Source organism: Aristolochia californica, unplaced genomic scaffold (genome assembly GCF_029961685.1).
Source record: "Aristolochia californica isolate CCGP_79_NKW_82.1479 unplaced genomic scaffold, dmAriCali1.0.hap1 SCAF_9, whole genome shotgun sequence".
Lineage (NCBI taxonomy): Eukaryota > Viridiplantae > Streptophyta > Magnoliopsida > Piperales > Aristolochiaceae > Aristolochia > Aristolochia californica.
In genome coordinates, this window is record NW_027182290.1 from 10,514,831 (window position 1) to 10,538,157 (window position 23,327).

General features: G+C 38.7%; 1 protein-coding gene across 7 annotated transcripts in view; it reads right to left on the reverse strand.

The window, feature by feature from the left end:
• Window positions 1-443: 443 nt before the first annotated feature.
• LOC137940988 (uncharacterized) overlaps window positions 444-23,327 on the reverse strand; it is a 33,079-nt gene continuing 10,195 nt past the window's right edge. For 5 of the 7 annotated variants that reach the window (XM_068786160.1, XM_068786161.1, XM_068786162.1 and 2 more), the window contains 6 exons: window positions 22,803-22,898; window positions 22,563-22,655; window positions 22,326-22,469; window positions 21,244-21,351; window positions 839-890; window positions 444-757 (listed from right to left, as the gene is read on the reverse strand). In XM_068786160.1, coding sequence (XP_068642261.1) covers window positions 720-757; window positions 839-890; window positions 21,244-21,351; window positions 22,326-22,469; window positions 22,563-22,655; window positions 22,803-22,898 — 531 coding nt within the window. In that variant the 3' untranslated portion in view covers window positions 444-719. Of the gene's footprint in view, window positions 758-838; window positions 891-21,243; window positions 21,352-21,465; window positions 21,480-22,325; window positions 22,470-22,562; window positions 22,656-22,802; window positions 22,899-23,327 lie in introns of those variants that run through there. The other 2 variants (XM_068786158.1, XM_068786163.1) reach the window with 2 other exon arrangements.

The window sequence follows — 23,327 nt, forward strand, 5'->3', positions numbered from 1 at the left end:
CCTTCTACTCAGACTCAGACAAATGGACTGACTCCTTATTCCAACACATTTTTCTCTCCTGGGTGATCGACTTCTTCCGTCGACTTAATGAATGGACCCTTCCAATGAATTTTTTTCTCCTTACTGGGCATTGCCAATCTGTCTTCGGGCCAATACCGGTTTTCTTCTTGAGACCAACAACCTGAAAAACCTAAACTTGACTTATGATTGTTTGCATCAAGCTTAGTAAGTAGGCTCGAGCTAATTTTTATGCTTTCCTACGTTAGGGACTGTTTTCTATTAGATTCCATTAAAAATACCTTTTTAAGATTGTTTCTCGTTGCTTCTCGTTGCCCATTTCACTTTCTTTATCAACGACGGCTAAAAATCCTCATGCATGCCGTCAAACGAACCTAAACCACCCATAAAAGCAGGTGAATCTACCAAAGGCAGAGATGCACAACTTCCTCCCAAATCATTCATCTTAAGCTCTATTGGAGATACCATACCTTACATTTTGAATCAAACGATACATCCGCTATTCTGCAAAAGGAATAGAAGCAAAGTGATGAATATAATAGATGTTAATCCATGGTTTGTTTGGCAATGTTATCGAACTCAATTTTGATGAGTAATAATCTCTGCGTAATTCCCACAAGTAGCAGCATGGTCAACGTCAAAAGCTTCTGAGACTCCCCAGGACTATTTTGCAATTGGTAAATTAATCTGAATATTTTGACCTAGCTCTTGCTGTCATAGTCTTCTTTGACCTCACCATCTGTTTAATGGCATAGAGTTAAATCAATAGAGCAGGAGGCCAAAAGCAAATCAAAAGCAAAAGCAACTTGATGCTTCTCACCCCCAAGATTAACAGCTAAATTTGCTTGAGCATCTGCTTCAGAATTGAATTCCTTCCACGTGGAACACAGAAAAAACAAAGATCAGCATTTTTTACTCCAACCAACAGAAACGTATTTATGTTTCTCAATCAGAATCAGCAGTCTACAAGCATGATTATCAGAAAGAAAACTCACTGGCAACTTCTATTGTTTTTTACTTCTTGTTCTCTAGCAACTTTTTAGGGTAGGGAGGATGGGCAGGTAAAACTCAAGGTGGTTGATGACAAGGGACGCTCATGTACTCAAGCAGCCTTAAAGTAGGTGGTTTCACCTCTTTTTTTTTTCCTTCTTTCTGTATTATGCAGAAATGTGCTCATAACACTAAAATGAGCATCACATCAAACATGATAAGAAGACGCTGTAAACATCAAGAAAGAGCTGGACTTGAGAGATTCGCAAAGTAAACATTGTTTTTCAGAACAAGTACTGTAGGTACCAAGGGTCTTAAGATCAACAATACAGGACACAGAAGTCATTTCATGTCAAGAAGACCACAGTGTAATAGGAGGCGAAACAACAATATGTACATTATTGTACCTATTCTTCATGAAAGGGTGATGCGCACTAGGTAGAACACCTGGGTGAATGGGCTTTACAAGCCAATGGTGAAGATAAATTATGCTTCATAATTCTTTGACCCAAGGTTTCATTCCATTTTAATGGAATTAGTAAAACTGGATCCATAAAAAAGCTTTTATATACAATAAAGCATAGTTTCAGCTGAAAAAGGAGAATTCTCCTACTTTTACTTCCCTGGACCATTTTCACATTAGATGGGGACATATTTTCAGGGGAAATGAAACTTTTGACCATTGGAAATCAGGATTAAATAAGAATCTCTATCTTTTCTTTTGAGGACAAAATAAGAATCTATACTTGACAAAAAGAAAAATGAAATCAATTTGTTGTCCCGTTGTTTGTTATTTGGTGTGTTTTTTTGTTTCTCAAATAATGATTTTTTATTTGGTATTTGGGAGAGAGGAAATGATTTTCTTCTTGTTTCCACAAGGTTAGGAATCAGAGTGATTTGAATTTCTCATAGAATTAACACAAACATTTTCTCCTCTTTCCCCCTGATTGAAGTAATTAACATTTTAAATACTCATTAGAATCATCACAAACTCATGGAAATCTGATCAAAGGGAAAAATTTGTCATGTACCTAACTTTTTGCTAGACTTCAACAGGTACTAAACCCTCAAACCGTAAGACAGATTGAGATCTCACAATTGTAGATTTCTGAGTCATTTCAATGTTGGTTGAATCAAAATGTTGTACACAATTTGGTTTTGAGTTCAGCTACTGAAATGACTATGAAGTTGGGTCTAGGTCCATTCCCAAATAACTACCTAAGTTAGGATGTCATTTCCCAACTAATAACCATAAATATCTTCTTAAACTCATCCAAGTAGGACTGACAGGTCCGAGACATGAACAACATAAACAGGATACAAACTAACTGGGGTACAAACTGGGCCCAACAAGCAATTTTTTTGTTCTTATACTGTATTAAAGTTGGATCCAAGTCTATCCTAAAATGATTAACCTAGTTACGATGCCATTTCCCAACTAACAACCATAGGATTGTTCATTAAAAGATTGTTCATAATGGTTACAAGTTGTGCCGAAAATTTTCAGCCAGCTAGACAGCAGACCGGTAACCAAGCATGGGCAAACCAGTCTGTTTCAGTTGACAATCTAAACTTCTAATTTCAAAACTTAAAGGTGACACTCCCAAGACTTGAGTATATATACCCTCAAAAGGGGTTGTTACCTACTGACTTCACCTTGAGATACTTTTTTGGAGAAAGTGATGATTTTATTAAAGCCAAACAAACAAGATTAGGGATGTGAAGGGCATGGAGAGAGGCCACCTGCTTAGGAAAACCATCCACAACAGAATTTGCAGATCTGGGCACATGGGACCAAATACAGGTAAGGTGGGGGAGAATATCAAGAACGGAATAGTATAGATCCCAACGACACCACGGCAGAGAAGAGGGAGAGGAAAACCATCCAACAATCACCGCAGAGTCTCCCTCAATGTGGAGCGGCCCAGAGAAGTGCTCACTAAAGATGATGAAGCCTCCGAGGAGGGCCTGAAGCTCAATAGCAGTGGAGTCAGAAATGCCCATAGGCCCAGAATAAGATATGAGCAGGTTACCATCAGAATCATGGAAGTCATAGCCTACCAAGCCAGGGTTGCCAAGAGAACTACCATCAAAATTCATCTTGATGAAACCTGGATCAAGGGGTTGCCACTCTTGCATAGCTGGAGGCTTCAATGGGGCTCCCATTTGAGCAATGATATTCCAATTATCCCTAAGCAAGAGCCCAAAGAAAATAGAAAACTCCTTCCAAGAATGAAGGATAGAGGAGATGAAGCCAATAATGGAGGAGGTGACCCAATCACTAGATAGATGTTTAGCGTTGAAGCGCCTATTATTGCATTCCATCCAAATGCCCCAGGGAATGAAGGCAACACAAGCTGAAATGATCATCTTTCCCAATTTAGGGAGGGGAACACCGAGAAGCAAGCGCCCAACAGAGAGGATGTCATTCGGCAAGCAAAGCTGAAGCCCAAATCGATTGAGGATGTTCATCCACACGGACCAAGAGGAGGACACAAAGAGGTGGCAAGTAGTCTCCTCCTCAAGGCCACACAAGGGCGATGAAGGTTGTCTGCAGTGAGAATTCTATTAAGCCCAATACTCCACAACCAAAATTTAACCTTCGGGGGAACAAAGAGATGCCAAATAAGAGCCACCTCGGTTGGGGGTTGTCGAAATTCATCCCTTATGAGGGAGTCAGGGGAGGACACAAAAAACATACCACTAGCCTCCGGCCACCAAATCTTCAAATTAGCCAAAGCATCACAAGGCCTTGAGGAGGAAATCACCTCCAACAGGTGAGAAGCAAGAAGGGCATCAACATCATCAAGACAACGACGTAACCGGAGTCCTATGCTCCCAAATCCCAAGCATCCACGACCGACAGGCAGTACTGTGTGGAGGCTCGCTAGACGCTACCGAAGGAAGCCTTCAGAGGCCAAGAGCTAACCCACCAATTCTCCCAAAAGCGGATTGAGTGACCATTACCAACGTGGAGGCGAATGCCCGAGCGGAATAGCAGGAGGAGAGGAAAAAATAGCTCTCCAGATTGGAGAAAGGGTAGTTCTCCTCCCTCCCGAGATCCACCACTTCTCATGCTAGTTAAGCTTGAATGACACCATTGGTCTCCATAGGTTATTGCCGGTAGTGTTGAATTTCCAGATCCATTTGAGGAGGGCCAAATTAATATCCTTAGTGAGCCAAACACCCAAGCCCCCTTTAGATTTGGAAGAGCAAACATCCGTCCTACCCACTAGATGATACTTGAAATCAGTAGAGGTGCCATGCCAAAGGAATTTCCTCATCAAACTGTCGATTTGGTGGCAAATCAAAGTAGGGCAATGCATGAACGAGAAGAAATAATTTGGGATACTAGCCAAACAAGAAATCATTTGTGAAGGGTAAGCCTCCCAGCGTTAGAGAGGAGATGACCCATCCAAGAAGCCAAACGAGATTCCAGCCTCTCAATAACCGGGCACCAAAGGTCCATGTTGATGCGAGAGGTGAAGAGAGGGAGACCAAGGTAGGTTGCCAGAAGGGCAGAGAGAGAGCAACCCAGAAGATCCGCCATGGAACGAAGTTCCTCTAAGTTGATGTTAAACCCCAATAAAGTGTCTTCTACCAATTAACTATCTGCCCCTAAGCAATCTCAAAAAGGCCTAGCAAGGCCTTGACCTTCATAATATAGTCCAAAGATCCAACCCCGAATAACAGAGTATCATCTGCATACTGAAGGAGGCGAAGAAGGCTTCAATGCTGCTGATTGGCTCCTGCTAGCCAACCTCCTTAGCCTTGTAGGTCATAGCCAAGAGGAACTCAGACACGATCTTGAATAAGAGTGGGGATAGCGGATCCCCCTGTTGAATTCCCCTAGATCCCTTAAAAAATCCACAAAGGGTCCCACTAATAAGGAGGGAACAGGCCGAAGAGATGCAAGTTCTCATTCAAAACCCCCAATGGTCGCCAAATCCCATCTGGCCCAAAAGATCATCCAAGAGGTCCCAATTAACCTTGTCGAACACCTTCTCAAGATCCAGCTTCAGCGCAAAGCGAGGGATGCTAGAGCAGGAGTAATGATCAAAAAGTTCATGCGCCGCCATGTCCAGAATGTTCCTTCCCCTAAGGAAAGCGCCTTATCCATGATGAATGACCAAGGGAAGGAAGGCTTTCAAACACCGAGTGAGGAGTTGAACAATAATTTTGTAAGAGCTGGAGATGAGACTGCTGGGGCGGAAGTCACCTGGCTGCTCAACATTAGCCTTCTTAAGGACTAAGGCAATAAAGGAGGCCCCCATGCTTCTGAAAGTAATGGACCAAGCACTATAGAAGAAATCCCCATTCAAACCATCAGGGCCTGGCGCGCGATCACAGGCCAACCCAAGAACAACCTTCTCAATCTCTGTATCAGAGAAAGGGAGCTCCAGGAATGAAGCGGCAGTAGCGGAGATTTTGGCAAAATGAAGGTGATGGAGCCTAGGCCGATGAGGACACTCAATATAAAGATCTACATTAAACTTGACCAAAGCATCAGCGATGGAGGATTTATCTGTTAGGTACTAAAAGCCCTAATTCCAAACTAATGAGAGGAATAATAATAAACACAAAAGAAGGGAAAAAACAAGCAAAGAAAAGCACAACAAGATTTATACAGGTTCACCTCAAGGTGGGACTGTCCTGTCTTCCGCCGCTACAGTAATCCACTATGAAGATGAAATAGTTTACAAGAGAAATCGCATACTTACAAGTGTTTCTCTCTAACCTCTCAGGCTACAACTTGAGAGCGACGCCCGTCAATTATAAAGAGAAAACTAGGGCAACAGCAACCGTGATACAAGAGTAAAATTCCCAAGTTGCCCTTAATGAAATAACAGTTAATATATCGTGGACCGGGCGGGGGCGGAGGGTTTCCCACCCCCACGAAAACCTGACCACGCAAGTCAATCCGCAACCAACTCAGCGTAAGGCGTTAATTAGGCTCCACAACTTTAACACTATCTGAGGTAACCTTATTGTCAACACATAATGAGGTAACTCGATTAGTCCTACGATTCATTGAGGCGACGACATGAAAAAACTTTATGTTGGCATCCCCCTTTTTCAACCATTGAAAATAGGCACACTGTTTCCATCAAAAGCATGGAGACGAGACTACAAAACAACACGAGATGATAAATTCAGCATTTGAGAGATACCTTTGTTCTTCAATCTGGTCCAAAATGCCAATCTGTGAGAGGAGGGAAACTTTCTCAACACCAAGGGAAGAATTCATGTTGGAAGCCAATGATCTCAATTTGCCTTTGAGGAGTTTTAGCTTCTAAGGGAGGTACCAGTCGGCATGGCCACCACCAATCAGCCAAAAGATGATCAAAGTCCACATCAAGCAACCACGAGTTCTCAAAATGAAAAGGAGTCGGTCCCCATCTACCAAAAGATGTGGAAAGGAGGATCAACCAGTGGTAAAATCCCACACATTAAGAACCTTACCAGAAGCATTGTCATATAACAGAAGCCAATCAACGCTCACAAGAAATCTATCGAATTTGGGAAGGATGGGTTGCCTCTGCCCATTCTACTAAGTGAAGGTCTTTCCAGACAGTGGAATCTCCACAAGCTCAAAGCTTCCGATGAAATCCTCAAAGTGTCTCATGGAAAAGGAAATACGGATAGCAAGTGGTGACTTCTCGTTGCAAAATCTGATCACATAAAAATCCCTGGCAATGAGCCAAGGCACTGACCAAAGCTGTAGAAGAATTTGAAGCTCCTCCGAAAAAGATCTACGCTACCTGTATCTGGTAAGCCCATAGACCCCAGCTAGTCCCCAAATGCTGCCCCAACAACAGTCACAAAAAATCTCAGCCCAATCGAGAACTGGCCAAGGCAGATCCGTGAGGTCAACCGTGTGGAGTTCCAGAGGGCAATCAAACCACCAGAGTGGCCCACCATATCGATGGCACGCCAATCCAAGATTGGGCAAGGCCAGATTTCCCGAGCAATGGAGGTAGTCATATTCTGACACATCGTCTCTTGGAGGATCACAATTGAGGGCTTACAAGAGGCAAGAACGCGGGTAATTACAACGGACTTCCTAGGTGAGCCAACTCCTCGAATGTTCCAGGAGACCACAATCATTTCTCGGGTGGTTTGTGCACTCCTGAACCATCATCACCAAGCAGGTAGCCTTTGTAGACGACTCTCATAAGTCTGACAAGATTCATCATTTGTTGCCAAGTATCATCATCGCAGCAGTGCCTTTCTGCCTGAAGGGCGGCAATGAATTGATCCGAACGAGCATCCTGAGGGGGGAACGAGATGCATTCCAAAGAGTGGTCAAGTCCACCAGACTGTCGCCCAAAAGATTCCCCTTGTGGGGAGGCTTGAGCAGGAGCTCTACGACGCATCTAATATGTAGCGAGAGCAAGGGTGGATGAGCTCCCCGAACGACTAGAGCTAGGAGCAATAGTAGCTGTTAGGAATTAGATGCCCTAATTCCAAACTAACGAGAGCAATAATAATAATAATCGCGGAAGAAAGAAAAAACAAGCACGAGAACAAGCAACAAGATTTATACAAGTTCGCCTCAAGGTGAGACTATGTCCTGTCTTCTATTGCAGCGGTAATCGACTATGAAGATGAAATAGTTTACAAGAGAGATCGCACACACTTACAGGTGTAGTTTTTCTCTAACCTCTCTCAGCCGCAACTGATGCTCCTCGGAATGTGATAAAACCCTAATAGAGGCTCCCCGAAATATAAAGAAAAAATTAGGGCAACAGCTTGGAGACTAATCCATCATCACTATCTCCTCTGTAGCGGCAACAGTTTCTCAATCCTTAGATAGAAGTTCAACTATAGTTGCACACAACTTCAGTTTCTCAATCGTAACAGTCTTTGTCAACATATCAGCTGGATTCTGACTCTCTTGAATCTTCTCAAGTGCTAATACTCCATCTTCAAGAGCCGATCTAATGAAGTGATAACGCACCTGTATGTGCTTTGTTCTGTTATGATAAACAAGGTTCTTTGTTAAATGAATAACACTCTGACTGTGACAATACAACACATTCTTCCCATGCTTGACTACAACAATACTATCTCTTTGCTGGCTTCGGTCACGGCGACATATTCTACCTCAGTAGTGGAAATAGCAACTATCTTCTGCAACTTAGAGACCCAAGTAACTGTTGTACCACCTAATGTGTATACATATCCAGTGGTACTCTTCCTGCCATCAATGTCTCCAGCCATGTCAACATCTAAATAACCCTGTAATCCTAAGTCTGACTTTCTTAAACATAAGGTTGTCTGCAGTACCTCTCAAAGACCTGAGAATCCACTTCACTGCTTCCCAATGTTGCTTACCCAGATTACTCATATATCTGCTCACAACTCCTAGTGCATGAGCTATGTCTGGTCTAGTGCACACCATATCATACATGAGACTGCCAATAGCAGAAGCATAAGGCACATTGGCCATGTAAGCTCCTTAGATAGCCTAAAGTGACATAACCAAAGGACTCACTCACTGGATTTGTATCATTCATGTTGAATCTGCTCAACAACTTCACATATTCTTCTTGCAACATCAAGACATCAGTATCTCTAGTAATCCTCATCCCAATGATTTGTTTTGTAGCACCCAAATCCTTCATTGCAAACTTCTTGGACAATTCCCTTTTCAACTTATCTATTTTCTATTTGCAAACACCTGCTATCAACATGTCATCAACATATAGTAGTAGAATGATGTAGGAGTCATCAAACTTCTTCACATAACAAGAATGATCCGCCTAGCACCTCAAGAAACCAATACTACTCATGAAGATGTCAAACTTCGTATACCACTATCTTGGAGCCTGTTTAAGACCATACAAGCTCTTTTGAAGTTTGCACACTATTTTCTCCTTTCCTTGTGCTTTGAAACCTTGTGGTTGCATCATGTAAATTTCTTCCTCCAAATCACCATGAAGAAAGGTTGTCATTACATCCAACTGCTCTAAGTGCAATTCTGCATTTGCCACTAGTCCAAGTACTATTCTAATAGTAATCAATTTCACTACTGGAGAGAAAATCTCAATGTGGTCAATGCCTTGTTTTTATTGGAAGCCCTTTACCACCAGTCTTGCCTTGTACAGCTTGCTGCCATCAATGCAAGGGTGTACCTCTGTTGGTGGTTTGTTAGTTCTGGCAGATCTCCTGAGTTCAGTTACAGGAATGTTCTAATTTACTTTTGAGGGTATGTTTTCCTTGTCTTCCTGAGCAATATTCTCCATCTCAATAACTAGAAGATCGACCTGTGTACCAACTCAGCGTAAGGCGTTAATTGGGCTCCGCAACTTAACAGTAGCAGGCTAAGTAAAGGTTTCAGTGGCTGATTCTGAGTCCAAGAGATCTAGATCGAAGTTAGGAAGGGATGGAGAAGAAGGAAATCAGTCAAACCAGCGGCCCAAGGTAAGAAGCCCTCAGAAGATAGTCAAGATGCAATCGAGCACAAAACCAGTTCGTGAGGCCAATGGAGTTCCAACTTGGGTCAATCATGGTCGTCAGTGCATCGACAAGGAGTCTGGGAGGAGAAAGACTTCCATGGGCAGTGACAACAGCATTGCAGTGCTTTTGAGCATGGGAAGTGAAGCATCAGTGGGCTTAGGAGGTGAAGCAACAGTGGGCTTAGGAGGTGAAGCAACAGTGGGTGCAGTGCTCAGTAATGGCAGCGGCCGAAATCTTGGGGATGGCACATCTTGAAGGCTCGTTGCAGCAGGTACGTACACTTCTGGTACTCTCGCCATGACCATCTCCCCTCAACTTTGGACAATCTTGCATTCCTAGCTCTTCTAGTAGCATAATACGGAGAAATGAAAAGAAATCGGACCAACCTGAAGCTCCTTGGATTGGGTTCAATGACCATCATCCGAGGTAGCAGCCACAAACAGCCTAGGGAACGATGAGCATTCAGTCTCCGGGAAGGAAACGAAGGCTCGCTTCCCGATGCTATGTACAATGATTCAGATTGCAAGGTCATCTCGGTCTCGGGTACGACAAATCACCAAAGCTGAGTCGCCGAAAGAGAAAGATGTTTCTGATGACACAACATTTCCTCCTCTTCTGACTCTCCTAGCCAGAACATTTGTCCAGCCCCTTCGGTCCCGATTTTCATCTACTTTGGATTCACGGAAGTCATCATCGGGCAGCAGAGGATCGGAAGGATCCTCGTTCCCGGTCGGGCGATCCCGAGCTGAAGCACTGAGACACGGGATCCATGAGCTAGACTCTCCCTTCTCGAAACGACGCTCAAGACCACCATTTCTAGTAGAACGAAAGGAGAGGGAGGGAGGAGGCTGTATTGTACACCTTGTCTTTCTCCTTACCGGCAAAAAACCTCGTCGAAACGATTTCCAAACCGCCGATGGGGTCGACAGAGATTGACACAAGCCGTCGGCCACTGCAGGAGGGGATTGAGACTCCCCGAATCACTGAGACCTCCGTGTCGCGCATGTCGCCTCCAAGACCTCCTTTTTAGGAGATGTAAGTTTTTCTTCACCTTGAGATACTTAACAAAAAAAAAGAAGATAGATCAACAAAATTTCAACAACCATAATATTGTATTCCATAATGTGACAGCACAAAGGTCAGACCAATATGAACCCAATTGAACTGGAACAGAAGCCAGTTCAGTGATAGTCGCCCTTTTTATGACATCAGAGGAGACTGTAATCTCAACAACCACCAGAGTACAGAAATTTGTCAATGATGTAAGTTGACTGGGCACATCATGTAAAGGGCAAGTAAAACAGAGAAAAAGACTTCTTGTTAAAAAGAACCCCTTGTCATTATGTAAATCAATCTCTACTTGAGTTCCAACCAAACTACAATTGTGAAGTCTATAAGTGTAATTAGAATATGAGGGGTCAAACAGCATATGCTCATTCACCATTCTCTTCTTCTCTCTCAGATTACAAATCTTTACTCTGATCATTTTATTGTAACATGGTATCAAAGTTTAGGTTTTGAACTTTGTTTACTTCACTGCTTTGCTCGAATTTCAATCAAATATGAGGAATAAGAATGTTAAAATTGAGTCCATTTCTTCGAAAATGACTTGTCGAAGTTGAGAGGTTATTCCCAATTAATAAACGTAGTATCCTTTCCAACCCAAAACCAATGTGGGATTATTCTTCCACATACAACAACATTCACTTTCAAACAACTAGCATACGACGTTGTGCACATATACAACTATAAACTGGTGTTTTGGTACACACAAGTCACTTCTAAGACCTCAAATCTGAGCCCCAGAAAACAAACAAAGAAGTAACACAAAACACAAAATCAGACTTGGGTTGGCTCTAGTTCCATTTTTGTTTGCCCACCAACATCTACATTCAAAAAAATTGTTTTCTATAAAAAACTTTTCCACAATTTTTTTTCCAAAAAGCCATTTAAATTTCAGAACATGTCTAGGAAACATAAAAAATCCAGAAAATTCCCAGGAAAATCATAAACTTTTCAGATGTTCCTCAAGAATTCTGGAAATTTTCTCAAAATTCCTAGAAATGTTTCCAGGAAATTTTCAGAGAATTTTGATTTTTTTGAAATTTCTATAAAGTCTGTAAAATATTAATTCATCCCATAAAATTAAAAAAAAATCGATGAAAATGTCAGAAAATTCCATAAGAGTATATCACGATACCAAAAATTTCTAAAATATCCAAAAAAATTAAAAAATTTCAGAAGATTCCTGTAGTAAGAGTTTCCACTCTTATTTCCTCCAGTTCATTTCCATTGTTTAATCATGGCTGACAGGATTGGTCCATGGTTGATTGGAGTCAAATTAGGAAGTGCCAAAATTTATTACCATTATCCAATTCCATCTCAAAAAAAGGTAACACTGAACGAGCATCCTTTTTAACCTATGACATCAAATTCTAGAGTTCTTTTGGAATTTCATTATTTTTTTGGTTCTAAATTTAGAAACAGCCTTAGTTTCTTGCAAAAACCTTGTCAGTATTCTGTTTAGTAAAAACTTTCTTTTGGGAAAAAAAGTTCCCTTTTGTTTTGAGATTTATTTAAATTCCTAATTTTGAGTTTCTTAGGTTGATCTTCTTATTTTATGGTCCAAGGATTGATTCTTTGTCATGTTTAATAGATTAATAATGGTATAAAACTGCTTCCATGTCTTCGGTTTTGTGGATTGAGCCTCTTGCTCAATGGCCACATGGGGGTTTTCTAGTGTGAAGCCCCAAGTTTAAATCTCACCAGGGTAAGGGGCTCAACAGTTTCAAAAGTATAAAACAAGACATAATTGTTTCCGTAGTTCCTAAGCAAGTTTTTCTAGTTGTTGATTTTTATCACAATTTTTCTTTTGAAATCATCTTTCATGTTTTCATTGATTTCAATTTTTTTTTGCTTTGTTTAACAAAACTTTTTACAAATCCCAACTTTCCAGTTCTCTACTTATTTTGGGAGATCCTCTTTTTTTTTTGACAAAAAGCAAAAAATGATGAAAATATGAAGATAGAAGAGAAGTGTTGAAAAACAAGAATAGGGGCATTTTGGTCATTTTACCTTATCATTATTTATATTTCTTGATGTAATCTTATTCTACATGTCAAACTATGTCTATGGACCAAATTTCATGTATAGGGGATACGTAGAATAAGAGATATAGAGAATTAGGATTTATACTTAAAGTAGGGGCAATATTGTAAATTGTACTCAACTCACTCAACCCTAAGCTATAAATAGAAATTGGGAGATGTCAAAGTCCCCCATCTCAGCTACTTTCTCAATTTTCTCTTCTCCACTTTCTCTCCCTCTCATTCTCTCTCTTCAACCTTCTTTCTTCTTACTTTTTTCAATAAGAATAAGCACAGGGGACGAAGTTTTTTCATCAAAAAACAGGGGGACGAGGTTGCTGAGAAGCAGTGGAGAAAGGTTGCGTGATCAGTCTCGAAAATCGAGACTGAACCCTCTTATACTCACTTAAGTGAAATTATGGTAAAAAGACAGAAATGTCCCTTAAGTACAAACACTTCATATCTCTCTCTCTCTGTACAACTCTGATTTAAACACAAATTGTAACATATGCATATAACATGAAAACTACCCTGATGGTACATTATGACACTTATGATACATTAATAAATGACCAAAATACATTTGGCTATGTAATTTAACACTCCCCCTCAAGCTAGAGAGTAGATATAAAAAAATCCCAGCTTATCACAAAATTTCAAGTATTCGTTCCTTCCAAGAGGTCTCATAAACACAATCTCCAAGCTGCCCTAAGGACTTCACTTATAGAGTAACAACTTTCCCTTGCAAGACAGCATCTCTAATAAAATGACAGTCGACTTCTCTATGTTTCGTTCTTTCATAAAACACTGGGTTGCTTATTATGAAAATTGTTGCTTGATTATCACACTTCATAGTCATAGGTTCTAGAACAGAAAAACCAAACTCAACCAAGCCAAACTTAACCCACAAAATCTCACTAACTGTGCGAATCATTGCTCTGTACTCAGCCTCTACAATAAATTTGGCCACTACAGCTTGTTTCGTGCTCTTCTAGCACACTAGGATACCTCCAATAAAACAATAGTAACCAGTAGTGGACCTCCTATCCATTTTACACCCAACATAATCTGCATCAGAGTAACCTAGTACATCAGTCATATCATTCTAAGTATACATGAGGCCTTTTCCAAGAGCCCCTTTCAAATATTTCAAAATTTGGTGAGCCGCATCTAAATGTACCAACCTTAGATTCTCCATAAACTAGTTCACTACTTCCATAGCAAAAGATATATTGGGCCTGGTGATTGTCGCATAGATCAACTTCCCAACTAGGCGTTTGTACTCAGTCTTATCCTTAACAAAAGGACCATGGGAGAAGTCCACAAGCTAAGCACCTTGTCAAATTTTTAGAAAAGAGGAAAACTTCATTGACTTATTGTAATCTTAGTACATGAGCCCCTATTTATAATAGAGGAAAGTAATAGAGTCCAATTACAATTAAACTACCTTTGTCCCAATTACACCCAAAGTCTAACACCTAAAAATCAATCCTAGCATAATTCAACAACTCAACATAAATAGAAGACTAAAATAACTAAAACATCTTTAAGCTAAGACTCTTCTATGAGCCTTCCTTCTGTGAGACTCTTGTAAGACTCCATATTAATTCTTGCTTTGTGAAACTTTTTACTGTGAGAATCATGTAAGAGTCTTCCATATCTTCGCTTCAACACTCCCCCTCCAGCTGAAGTTTATAACTTCAGCTTACAATGAAAAGGATCTTGGTCTTCAATTTTCTTTGCCACAAAATACTCTTCATAGATGTAAAAACTTCATCTTTTGTACTCCCCCTTTCTTGAATATTTTGGTCACATAAAAATTACCACAACGTGTGGAACAAAATACCTATTTCTTGTACTTCTTCTACCTCTCCTCCTCAAGCTGGGGATAAAAAGGACGTAGAGAATCAACTTGGATAAAACACAATATGGGAGAAGAAAATCATTCCTAGTCGTACGACAAAGCTCCATACACCAGTCAAAACGGTTGTAGTTTGAAACAACACTCCGCTCAATTTTAAAGGTGGAAAACTAACCCAACTTTAAGGCTAAAAATATATACTACTCACTTTTTAAGGGTAGCTCAAACACAAATCACCTCTTGAGTGAAAAATAAAAGACTTGACTTAAGCTGGATGTTGGGTACACTCTTATACTTTTTAGGTAGTGGGACTAGGTATTGTTTTGAAGTGATAAAAACACAAGAGGATAAACTGAAAAAATACTTGAGGAAAACAACTTTAACCAGAAGGAGGCGATTATGCAACACTCATACTTCCATAGTGACCTTTTTATTTGGAAAACTAGAGGAGACTATAACTGTAGAACTTAATAAACTTGACTAAGTATAACTTTTTTGGGGTAATCACAATTTTTCATAGTTAACTATGTAGAAGATATACAACCAAGTAACAAAAACACAAAACTTAAAAACAATATTGATGCAAGATATATCTTGAATGAGCACATCATGGAGTGATTAAGTTGGACTAAAACTTTATGATTAGAAGACAAATTTGGCTAAAAACTCAGATTTTAGGAGAAAGGGAAACTCAAATCATGTCAATGCCTCGAGAGATAATAGGAGAGGAAATAGGGAAAAATGAGAGATTTTCAGCAGGACTGACCTTTGATACTTCTAATATCAATATCTCCAAAAATATTGCTCAGAATCACAAACAATTTGTTAATCAAGAAACTAGACTCAAATATCTTTAATTTGATATTCAATTTGCCATAAAAATATTCGTTCTTAAATCTTTTATGACCTCTTGATTTTCTTCATTATGTATTTTGACCCTTGCCGACTGCGATGTGAATATCTCCTTAACTATAGATCAAATTGACATGAAATTTTCTCATTCTAAAAACTAGACTTCAATATCTTTCATCCAAGTATAACTTCTCTTCATAAAACATACTTCTTTTGAGATAAAGAAGTTGATATATTTCGGGAATTTGTAATCAAACCGAACTAAATATTCTTTCTTCTTTGGCCAGCAAGACCATTGATTCTTCCAAGATCAATATCTCCCTCTAGAAAGCTCAGATTGAGAATTGGTTAAATACGTAAGAAAATAGACTTATAGATATTTCTTTGGATATATATTTCTCCCTGTAAATTCCCGTTCTTGATGGCATAAGATGGCTCAAAAGTTGAAGCTTTCTGCTATTGCTCGAACCTCTCTTGCAGTCTGACCTTTCTGCTTCAAATATCTATTTCTCTTTGTAGAAAACTCTGATTTCCAAAATTTGTTTAGTGTTGGAAAGTAGAGTTGATTATCTTTCCGTCAATATGTAACTTGCAATATGAAAAGCTCGGTATGGAGGCGCGAATGCCAAGAAAACAACGGATATTGGAATCAAACAGAAAAAAAAAGATAGAATACGAACCTAAACTATTAGAGATGATAGATCAAAAAAATATCACATTATCTTTGTGGGTTGACCAAGTCAACTCACTGAAAATGCTATGATACCATGTTGAATTTCTGGAAAAGAGGAAAACTTTGATTAACTTCTTGTAATCTGAGTACAACTCTCCTCTTCTCCTCCTAAAACTTGCTCTCCACAACTCTCCTTCTTTTTCTCACCCCTTAATCATCTTCTACTTTGATTATACATCATGGAATCCTAAGTTTCAATCTATTGAGAAAGAACAATACCTTTTTTACTCTGAGTTGCTTCAATGCCAAGGAAATACTTAAGTTGTCCTATATCTTTGGTTTGAAATTGTGTGGCCAAATACTATTTTACTTCTACAATCCCTTCTAAATCACTGCCAAACAAGATAATGTTATCAAAATACACAATTAAAATAACAATACTTTGCTTCCTTTTGAGTACAAAGATCAAATGATCATAGTGACTTCTATAAAACCCAAAATGTGTTACCACGGTACTGAAATTTCTCAAACCAAGCTCTTAGACTCTATTTAAGCCCATAAAAGGCTTTCATCCACAGGCACACTTTAGCATTCTCCCCCTAAGCAACATACCCCGGAGGTTGCCCCATATACACCTCTTCCTTCAAGTCCCTATATAGAAAAGTGTTCTTACATCCAACTAAAACAATGGCCAACCCTGATTTAATACCATTGAAACCAATATACAGACGGAAGTAAGTTGAGCAACAGGTGAGAATGTCTCAAAGACATCTACACCAAATGTTTATGTATAGCCCTTGGCTACTAATCTGGCCTTATACAGCTTAATAGTCACATCTGCCTTATACTTGATAGTATAGACTCAATGACATCCAACAACAACTGCTCCAAAAGGAGAGTCACATAGGCTCCATGTGCCTCTAGAACCAATGCACCCATTTCCTCATCTATAGCACATTTCCTCTTAGGTCAAAATCACAACATCTTTTACTGAATGAGGAATAGAAGACAAGGACAACGACATGTATGAATGGGACAAGAAATCAAAGCATACATAGTGAGAAATAGGATTAGAAGTACACAACCTTTCACCTTTCCGAAGACTAATAGGAAGATCCAAGTCAAAGGTAGTAGGACCTATACGCAAAGAGGAAGATGGCTGGTCATGAGAAGAGAGCTCACGAGCTGGAAAGTTTGTTAGTGTTAATGGAGGCAATAAGCGACGAGAACGTCTCCTATACACCTGAAGTGGTGGAGTAGGACCTATAGAAGGTGGATCATAACAGCAATGGGAATTGGGTTATCCATATTAGGTTTAGATAGAGATTATGTAGAAGATGCAAAATATGGAGTAGACTCAAAAAATGTGACATCAGAAGAAATATATGTTTTCCTATTGACTGGATCATATCACTTGTATTCCTTCTAATTACGTGAATTACCTAGGAAGACATTTGATAGCACAAGGACATAACTTATCCATAGATGGATTGAAAGAATCAACAAAACAAGTAGACCTAAATATTCGAGGAACAACATCAAACAATTTTCATTATGGTTTTAAAATTTAAATCAGAATTTTGCCTTGCACAACAGATGATGGCATACGATTAATCTCCAATATGATTTAGGAATATGAAGTGAAATAATAAAGTATGAATTACTTCAAGAAGATGTCAACTTTTACGCTCGCCAACCCCATTTTGTTGGAGAGTATACACACATGAAGTGTGATGATTAATTCCATGCAAGGCACAAAAAGATGCAAACTGCTGGTTGAGAAAATCAAGTCCATTAACAGTGTGAAACACACTAACACGTACATCAAATTGATTTTTTATTTCATTAAAAAACTTCACAAAAACATCAAAGACCTTGAATTTTTCTTGTAAAAGGTACAAGTCACCCAACTGGAATCATCAATGAAGGACACAAAGTACGTAAAGCCAAATGGACTTAGGACTCTATGTGGGCCTCATACATCAGAATGAATTAATTCAAAAAGACGAGAACTACGACTAGAACTAAATGGGAAACTGGAGCTACTTTGTTTTCCAAATTGACAAGACTCATAGTCAAAAGAAACATCAACAGATAAAGATGAAAAGGACTGAAGGAGTTTTTTTGGTGATGGATGCCCCACCCTCAGGTGCCATAAAAAAGTGAATCTTTTGCAGACAATGCCACAATTGTCGGAGTAGATACACTATTCAGCACATAAAGAACATATTTCTCATGTTCGAAACCAATTATCTTCTTTGTCTTCAAGTCCTGAAACACACATGATATAGGAGAGAATGTTTCAAAACAATTCCAGGATTTAGCAATGTGATTGACAGAAAGTAAATTAACTAGAAAGTTGGGAACAAACAAAATAGACTCCAATAACATTTTGAAGTAGGTTGGAGATTACCCTTCCCCTTAATTGGGCAAGTAGAACCATCAACCAAGACCACATGACATAAGACTATGAGGAATTAATTCATTGATATAAATACTTTATACCTGACATGTAAGAAGAAACTCTTGAATGAATGATCTAGGAGAGAGAGTGTGACACATTCAATGCACTCATACTTGTGTTTGCCATTGTGGCACTTGCTGTAGTAGAGGAGTTAGGCACAAAGGTACTAATGGTTATAGTAGAAGCAGTGGTCAACTAACCTAGTCGTTGAAGCTATCATTGTATTTCATCCTGAGGTCCTAGATAGGAGGATGTATCAGGGCTTGTCACAATAGAGTTAGCTCAGGCTGGCTTACCAAATTTCTCCCAACATTTTCAGAGAAGTGGTTGTTTCTTCTACAGTGAATACATCTCCTATCACCCCTATCATTTCGGCCACGACCACAAGTAACGGAATCACTCCCATGCCCTCTATTACCATTTCCACGATCTTGGTTCTCAACCTTATTATATAATGGATGAAGGTTAAGGGTTGTTGCATGAAATGGTCGGGTATTTTTCTCACCCTTGCCTACCACTACACCTTCTGCTTATATAACTCTATTAAAGGTATGTTCAAGGGTAGTGGTATCATCATAGTAACTGAGCCCTTATGGCATCATATTCTAATCCTAAACCATCAAAGAACCAAGCAACATGTATCTGATTTTCCTTCTTTCGAATGTCTTCAGCATTCATAGTGAAAGGATGAAATATATTAATCTCCAGCAATACTCCTCTAATCTCAGTTAAGTAGTTTGTTACTGTCTGATCACCCTTCTTCATATTGAAATGCCGAACATATAGCTCATATATGTGAGACAGGTTGCTCTCCTGTGAAAAAATAGAGCCTAGAGTAGCCCATATTTCTTTGGCTGTCCCACAACTCAATATTTGATCACTAAATCGGGCTTCCATGCTATTGTAACTAAGTCATGACCTGGTTATCTTCGGCTTCCCAATCTTCAGTGATAGGTGGAGGATGATCATCTCTGATGTATTTAGCTTTCCTTTTGGCTTCAGGTACATAAGTACAGATAAAGACCAATTCACATAATTTGAACCATTCAATTTGATTGAAGTAATCTGAATAGAACCTGAATCCTTACCTTAAGAGACCTCAGAAGGTCTAAATGCAGCATCTTGTGTGCTTAATTCAGCCATTTAGAGTCTTAGAAACACCCCAACAAGCATACAAAACTAATCAGGGGAAGTACCAAACTCAATTTGAAGACACTTCAATATTTTCAAAATTAGGCCACGGGCATGTGGGTCCCACACTTCCAATTAGGAGACACCCTTCTCAATCTTCCACAACAACTCAATCAATCCCAATTACAGGCAACAACAATCTCAACATAGCATATTAATCAATTTTAGCATGATGATGCAGACATAGGTAAGATGATGCAGGCAGATTGGGAAGTAAAGGCTTCAGGAAGGGTCCCTAGGCACAATTGGGTATTATAACTGCTCAAATAGCAGCAGTAGCCATCAACCAAAGGAGGTTATGGCAGTAGGAAAAAGAAACAATTGAGATTCGCCCTACCAGAGAGGAGATCGCCTTCAGTTCTTCCTTTAGGACTAATAGATCTGTGAGAAAGAGACACAATCTGCAGTAAAAGTCCCCAAGAATCGAAGCTACTGCTTTGATAGGGCAATAAAATGCAAAAAAATGATGAAAATATGAAGATAAAAGAGAAGAAGGGGGAAAAGGTTTTCTGAGAAGCAGCAGAGAAAAGTTGAGTGATCAGTCTTGAAAATCAAGACTGATCCCTCTTATACTCACTTAAGTGAAATTATGGTAAAAGGACAGAAATGCCCTTTAAGTACAAACACTCCATATCTCTCTCTATACAACCCTGGTTTTAACACAAATTGAAACATAGGCATATGATATGAAAACTATCCTGATGGTACATTATGATACTTATCAGACATGGAAAAATGACTAAAGTACCCCAGCCTATGTGACTCAACATCTTTTTTATTTGTCTGTTAGCTTATTGGATCTTTCAATCTGTCATAGCCTCTATCCAATTAGACTTCTTGAAATATTACTGTTATTTAGCAGGACAATAAAGAATTTAAATATTGAGAGTAATTTAAATTTTCCTACTATGTTTCACTTACATTTTTGTTCCAAGTTGCGGCTCCATACCATAATAACTCAGCTTGAGGGATAGTATTATGATATTGATAAAATTTGGTCCAAGAACTCATTTAACAATTGCACAACTTAGGCAACCATACAGAGAAAAGAATGTTTTTTGTAGTTATTTTTGTAAGATAAAATGCAGACAAAGTCATATCTTAATAGAATGTTTCATTGCAAAGTTGGCCTGCAGGTGCATTTGGCACTCATTAATGTCAGCTCCATTGTCATCTGTCTGCGGTGAGCTATGCATCCAACTATGGCAAGTTGGGTTGGCATCTATAACTTATATGCACTAGCTTGAGGAGAATGTTAGGTACATAAAATAAAGGGAGTCTCATTGTTTGAGTAAATCAGAGAAAGGAAGATTTGTTGTTAAAGAAGCAGTCCTTGTCATTGTGTAATTCAATCTATCTATTTTAGCTTCAATACAAACAAAGAAAATTATAGCGTACAAGTATATATAAAATACAAGGGATCAAACAGAGTATCCTCAACCACCATTCTCCTCTTCTTCTCTCACATTACCAGATTTTTTAACAGAAACATTAAGTAACAGGGCCTCATCAAGTTAAGCACATATATAGAATCAGTACAACCAAACTCAACATATACCAGCTGCAGTAAAAAAGAAACATGTCCATGGCAACTCCAGAAAAGGTTAGAGATCCTTAATATAGGAAATAAGGAAATGTTGTGTACCCTATCAACATGACTGATACTGAAAGAAAGAAATTTCTTTTTGAGCTCCTTGGCCTCCTTACACAAGTCAATCATGTTCTGGTGCTTGGTCTGCCATAGACCTTGCATCTGTCTCAATCAAAAAGAGTGTTGTGTATCAAGTGGTACAACGAGAGAAGGAAAGAAAATATACAGATTATAAAAAAATATTTTATTCCACTAAGAGTGCCGTGACACTATTCACCTATGCATTATTCCTGAAATAGAAAGCATTAATCAATAATGTACACCTAAGAAGAGCTTGTGTGGGAAAGATGATTTCTGATAGAGAGTAGAATCTTATTTGTACAAGGCAAATCAGTTAACATTCATAAAGATGGGGAATGGAGAGTAGAGAGAGAGAAAGAGAGGTAGAACAAGAAGATGAAAAGGAATATATCAGTAGGGTGTTTACCTGAACAAATATCAAGTCAATCTTCTCGATTGGTCAGCTTAGAATCAGAGTTTGGGAACAATTGAGAACCATAGATGTAGTATAATAATTACCCGTTTTCCTTAACATAGACACCTAATAGAAATTCAAATCTAACATCTCTACAGAGAAAGAGACATCTAATAAAGTTGGAACATTACTCAGAAATCCAAATCGAACAATAAGTTCCTAATTAAACTATCACTTCTAATACCCCATCACAACTAAAAATAACACAGAAAACGACTATAGACAAACTCTTTAATATAGAGCGTTATCTCTCTTCTATCAAGTTATAAATTCATCAAGTGATGGTAATCAATATTGGAGGCATGAATCATTAGCAGTTGTAATATAAACTATATCCAACTTCCAGTGTTCAATTATTTCTTTCAATATACATGTACTATCAATCTACAGAAAACTTCACTAACCCTCAGACCTATGTTTTATTATTCTACTTTGTCTATAAAAAATGTCAGAAATATGACAGACCATTTTGATTGCAATGAAATGCTCATTTTAGCACATCTTGCTAGCACAGATTTATAAGGACTGGCAAAATTTCATTAAATGCTAAAAAGACTACTGACTTCAAAAAATGATGACAATGAAGAGAAGAAAAACTAACCTGCATGCAGACAAGTTTAGAGTCCCCTTTCACATGAATATTCTTGAATCCTTTCATCAGAGCATACTTTAATCCTAATATCATAGATCGATACTCAGCAACATTGTTAGTCGCACTCCCTATACCTTGAGCTAATCTCCAAACCTTAACAGGAAAAATTAGGTAAGATAGAGAAAATATATGACAGAAGAAAAAAAAAGTGAAAGATAAGTGACAAATGTTAGAAACAACGCATACTGCAGTTCCATCCTCAGACCGCAAGATGGCTCCAGCACCAGCTTTTCCAGGATTTCCTTTTGATGCACCATCAAACTCAAGAATGCAAGAAAGCTGTGGTAAAGATTGCAATCACACAAAGTCATTGCCCTAGAAAAGCAAAAAAAACCAGCCACTGGTGAAACTGATACACTGAAGTCGAAAACTTTTTACTTGTAGTAAATTTAATGAGATATCAACCCCTTCATTGCATCAACTTACACTCTTCGAAACAGATGATTGCAACTCTGCGAAATCTCCCACTTTTATTTGTTTTTTTTGCCGATCTTTTGAAACAGTTGCCGACTCAACCAATTCCTAGAAAATATCATGCAGATTAAAATAAAGTGAAAACATGACCAAATTTGTCAACATTTTTCCTTGTCTTTATGCAACAAGAATGCATAAATTCAATCCATTTTTGGGTTTTTTTATAGGGCACAACCCATTTTTGGTTTTTATAAAATACAAAGCAAAATAAATGCTTCCAACATTTGCTTTCATCTTGTTACTGCTAATATTGAAGAATAGATCAAATTAGCATTTAAAATACTTTACTTTTCATGAAGTCAAGATTCAACTTATGATATTTTTTTTTTTTAAATGATGCTGATTTTTATTAAGACAAAAGCTCAAGAGAGCATATTACAAAGGAGGGAAGCCTTCCCAAACAATGAGAGATTATTGGGAAGTTCCGAATTTTGCCAATTTATCAGCCAAAGAGTTGGCTGATCTAGGAATGAGATT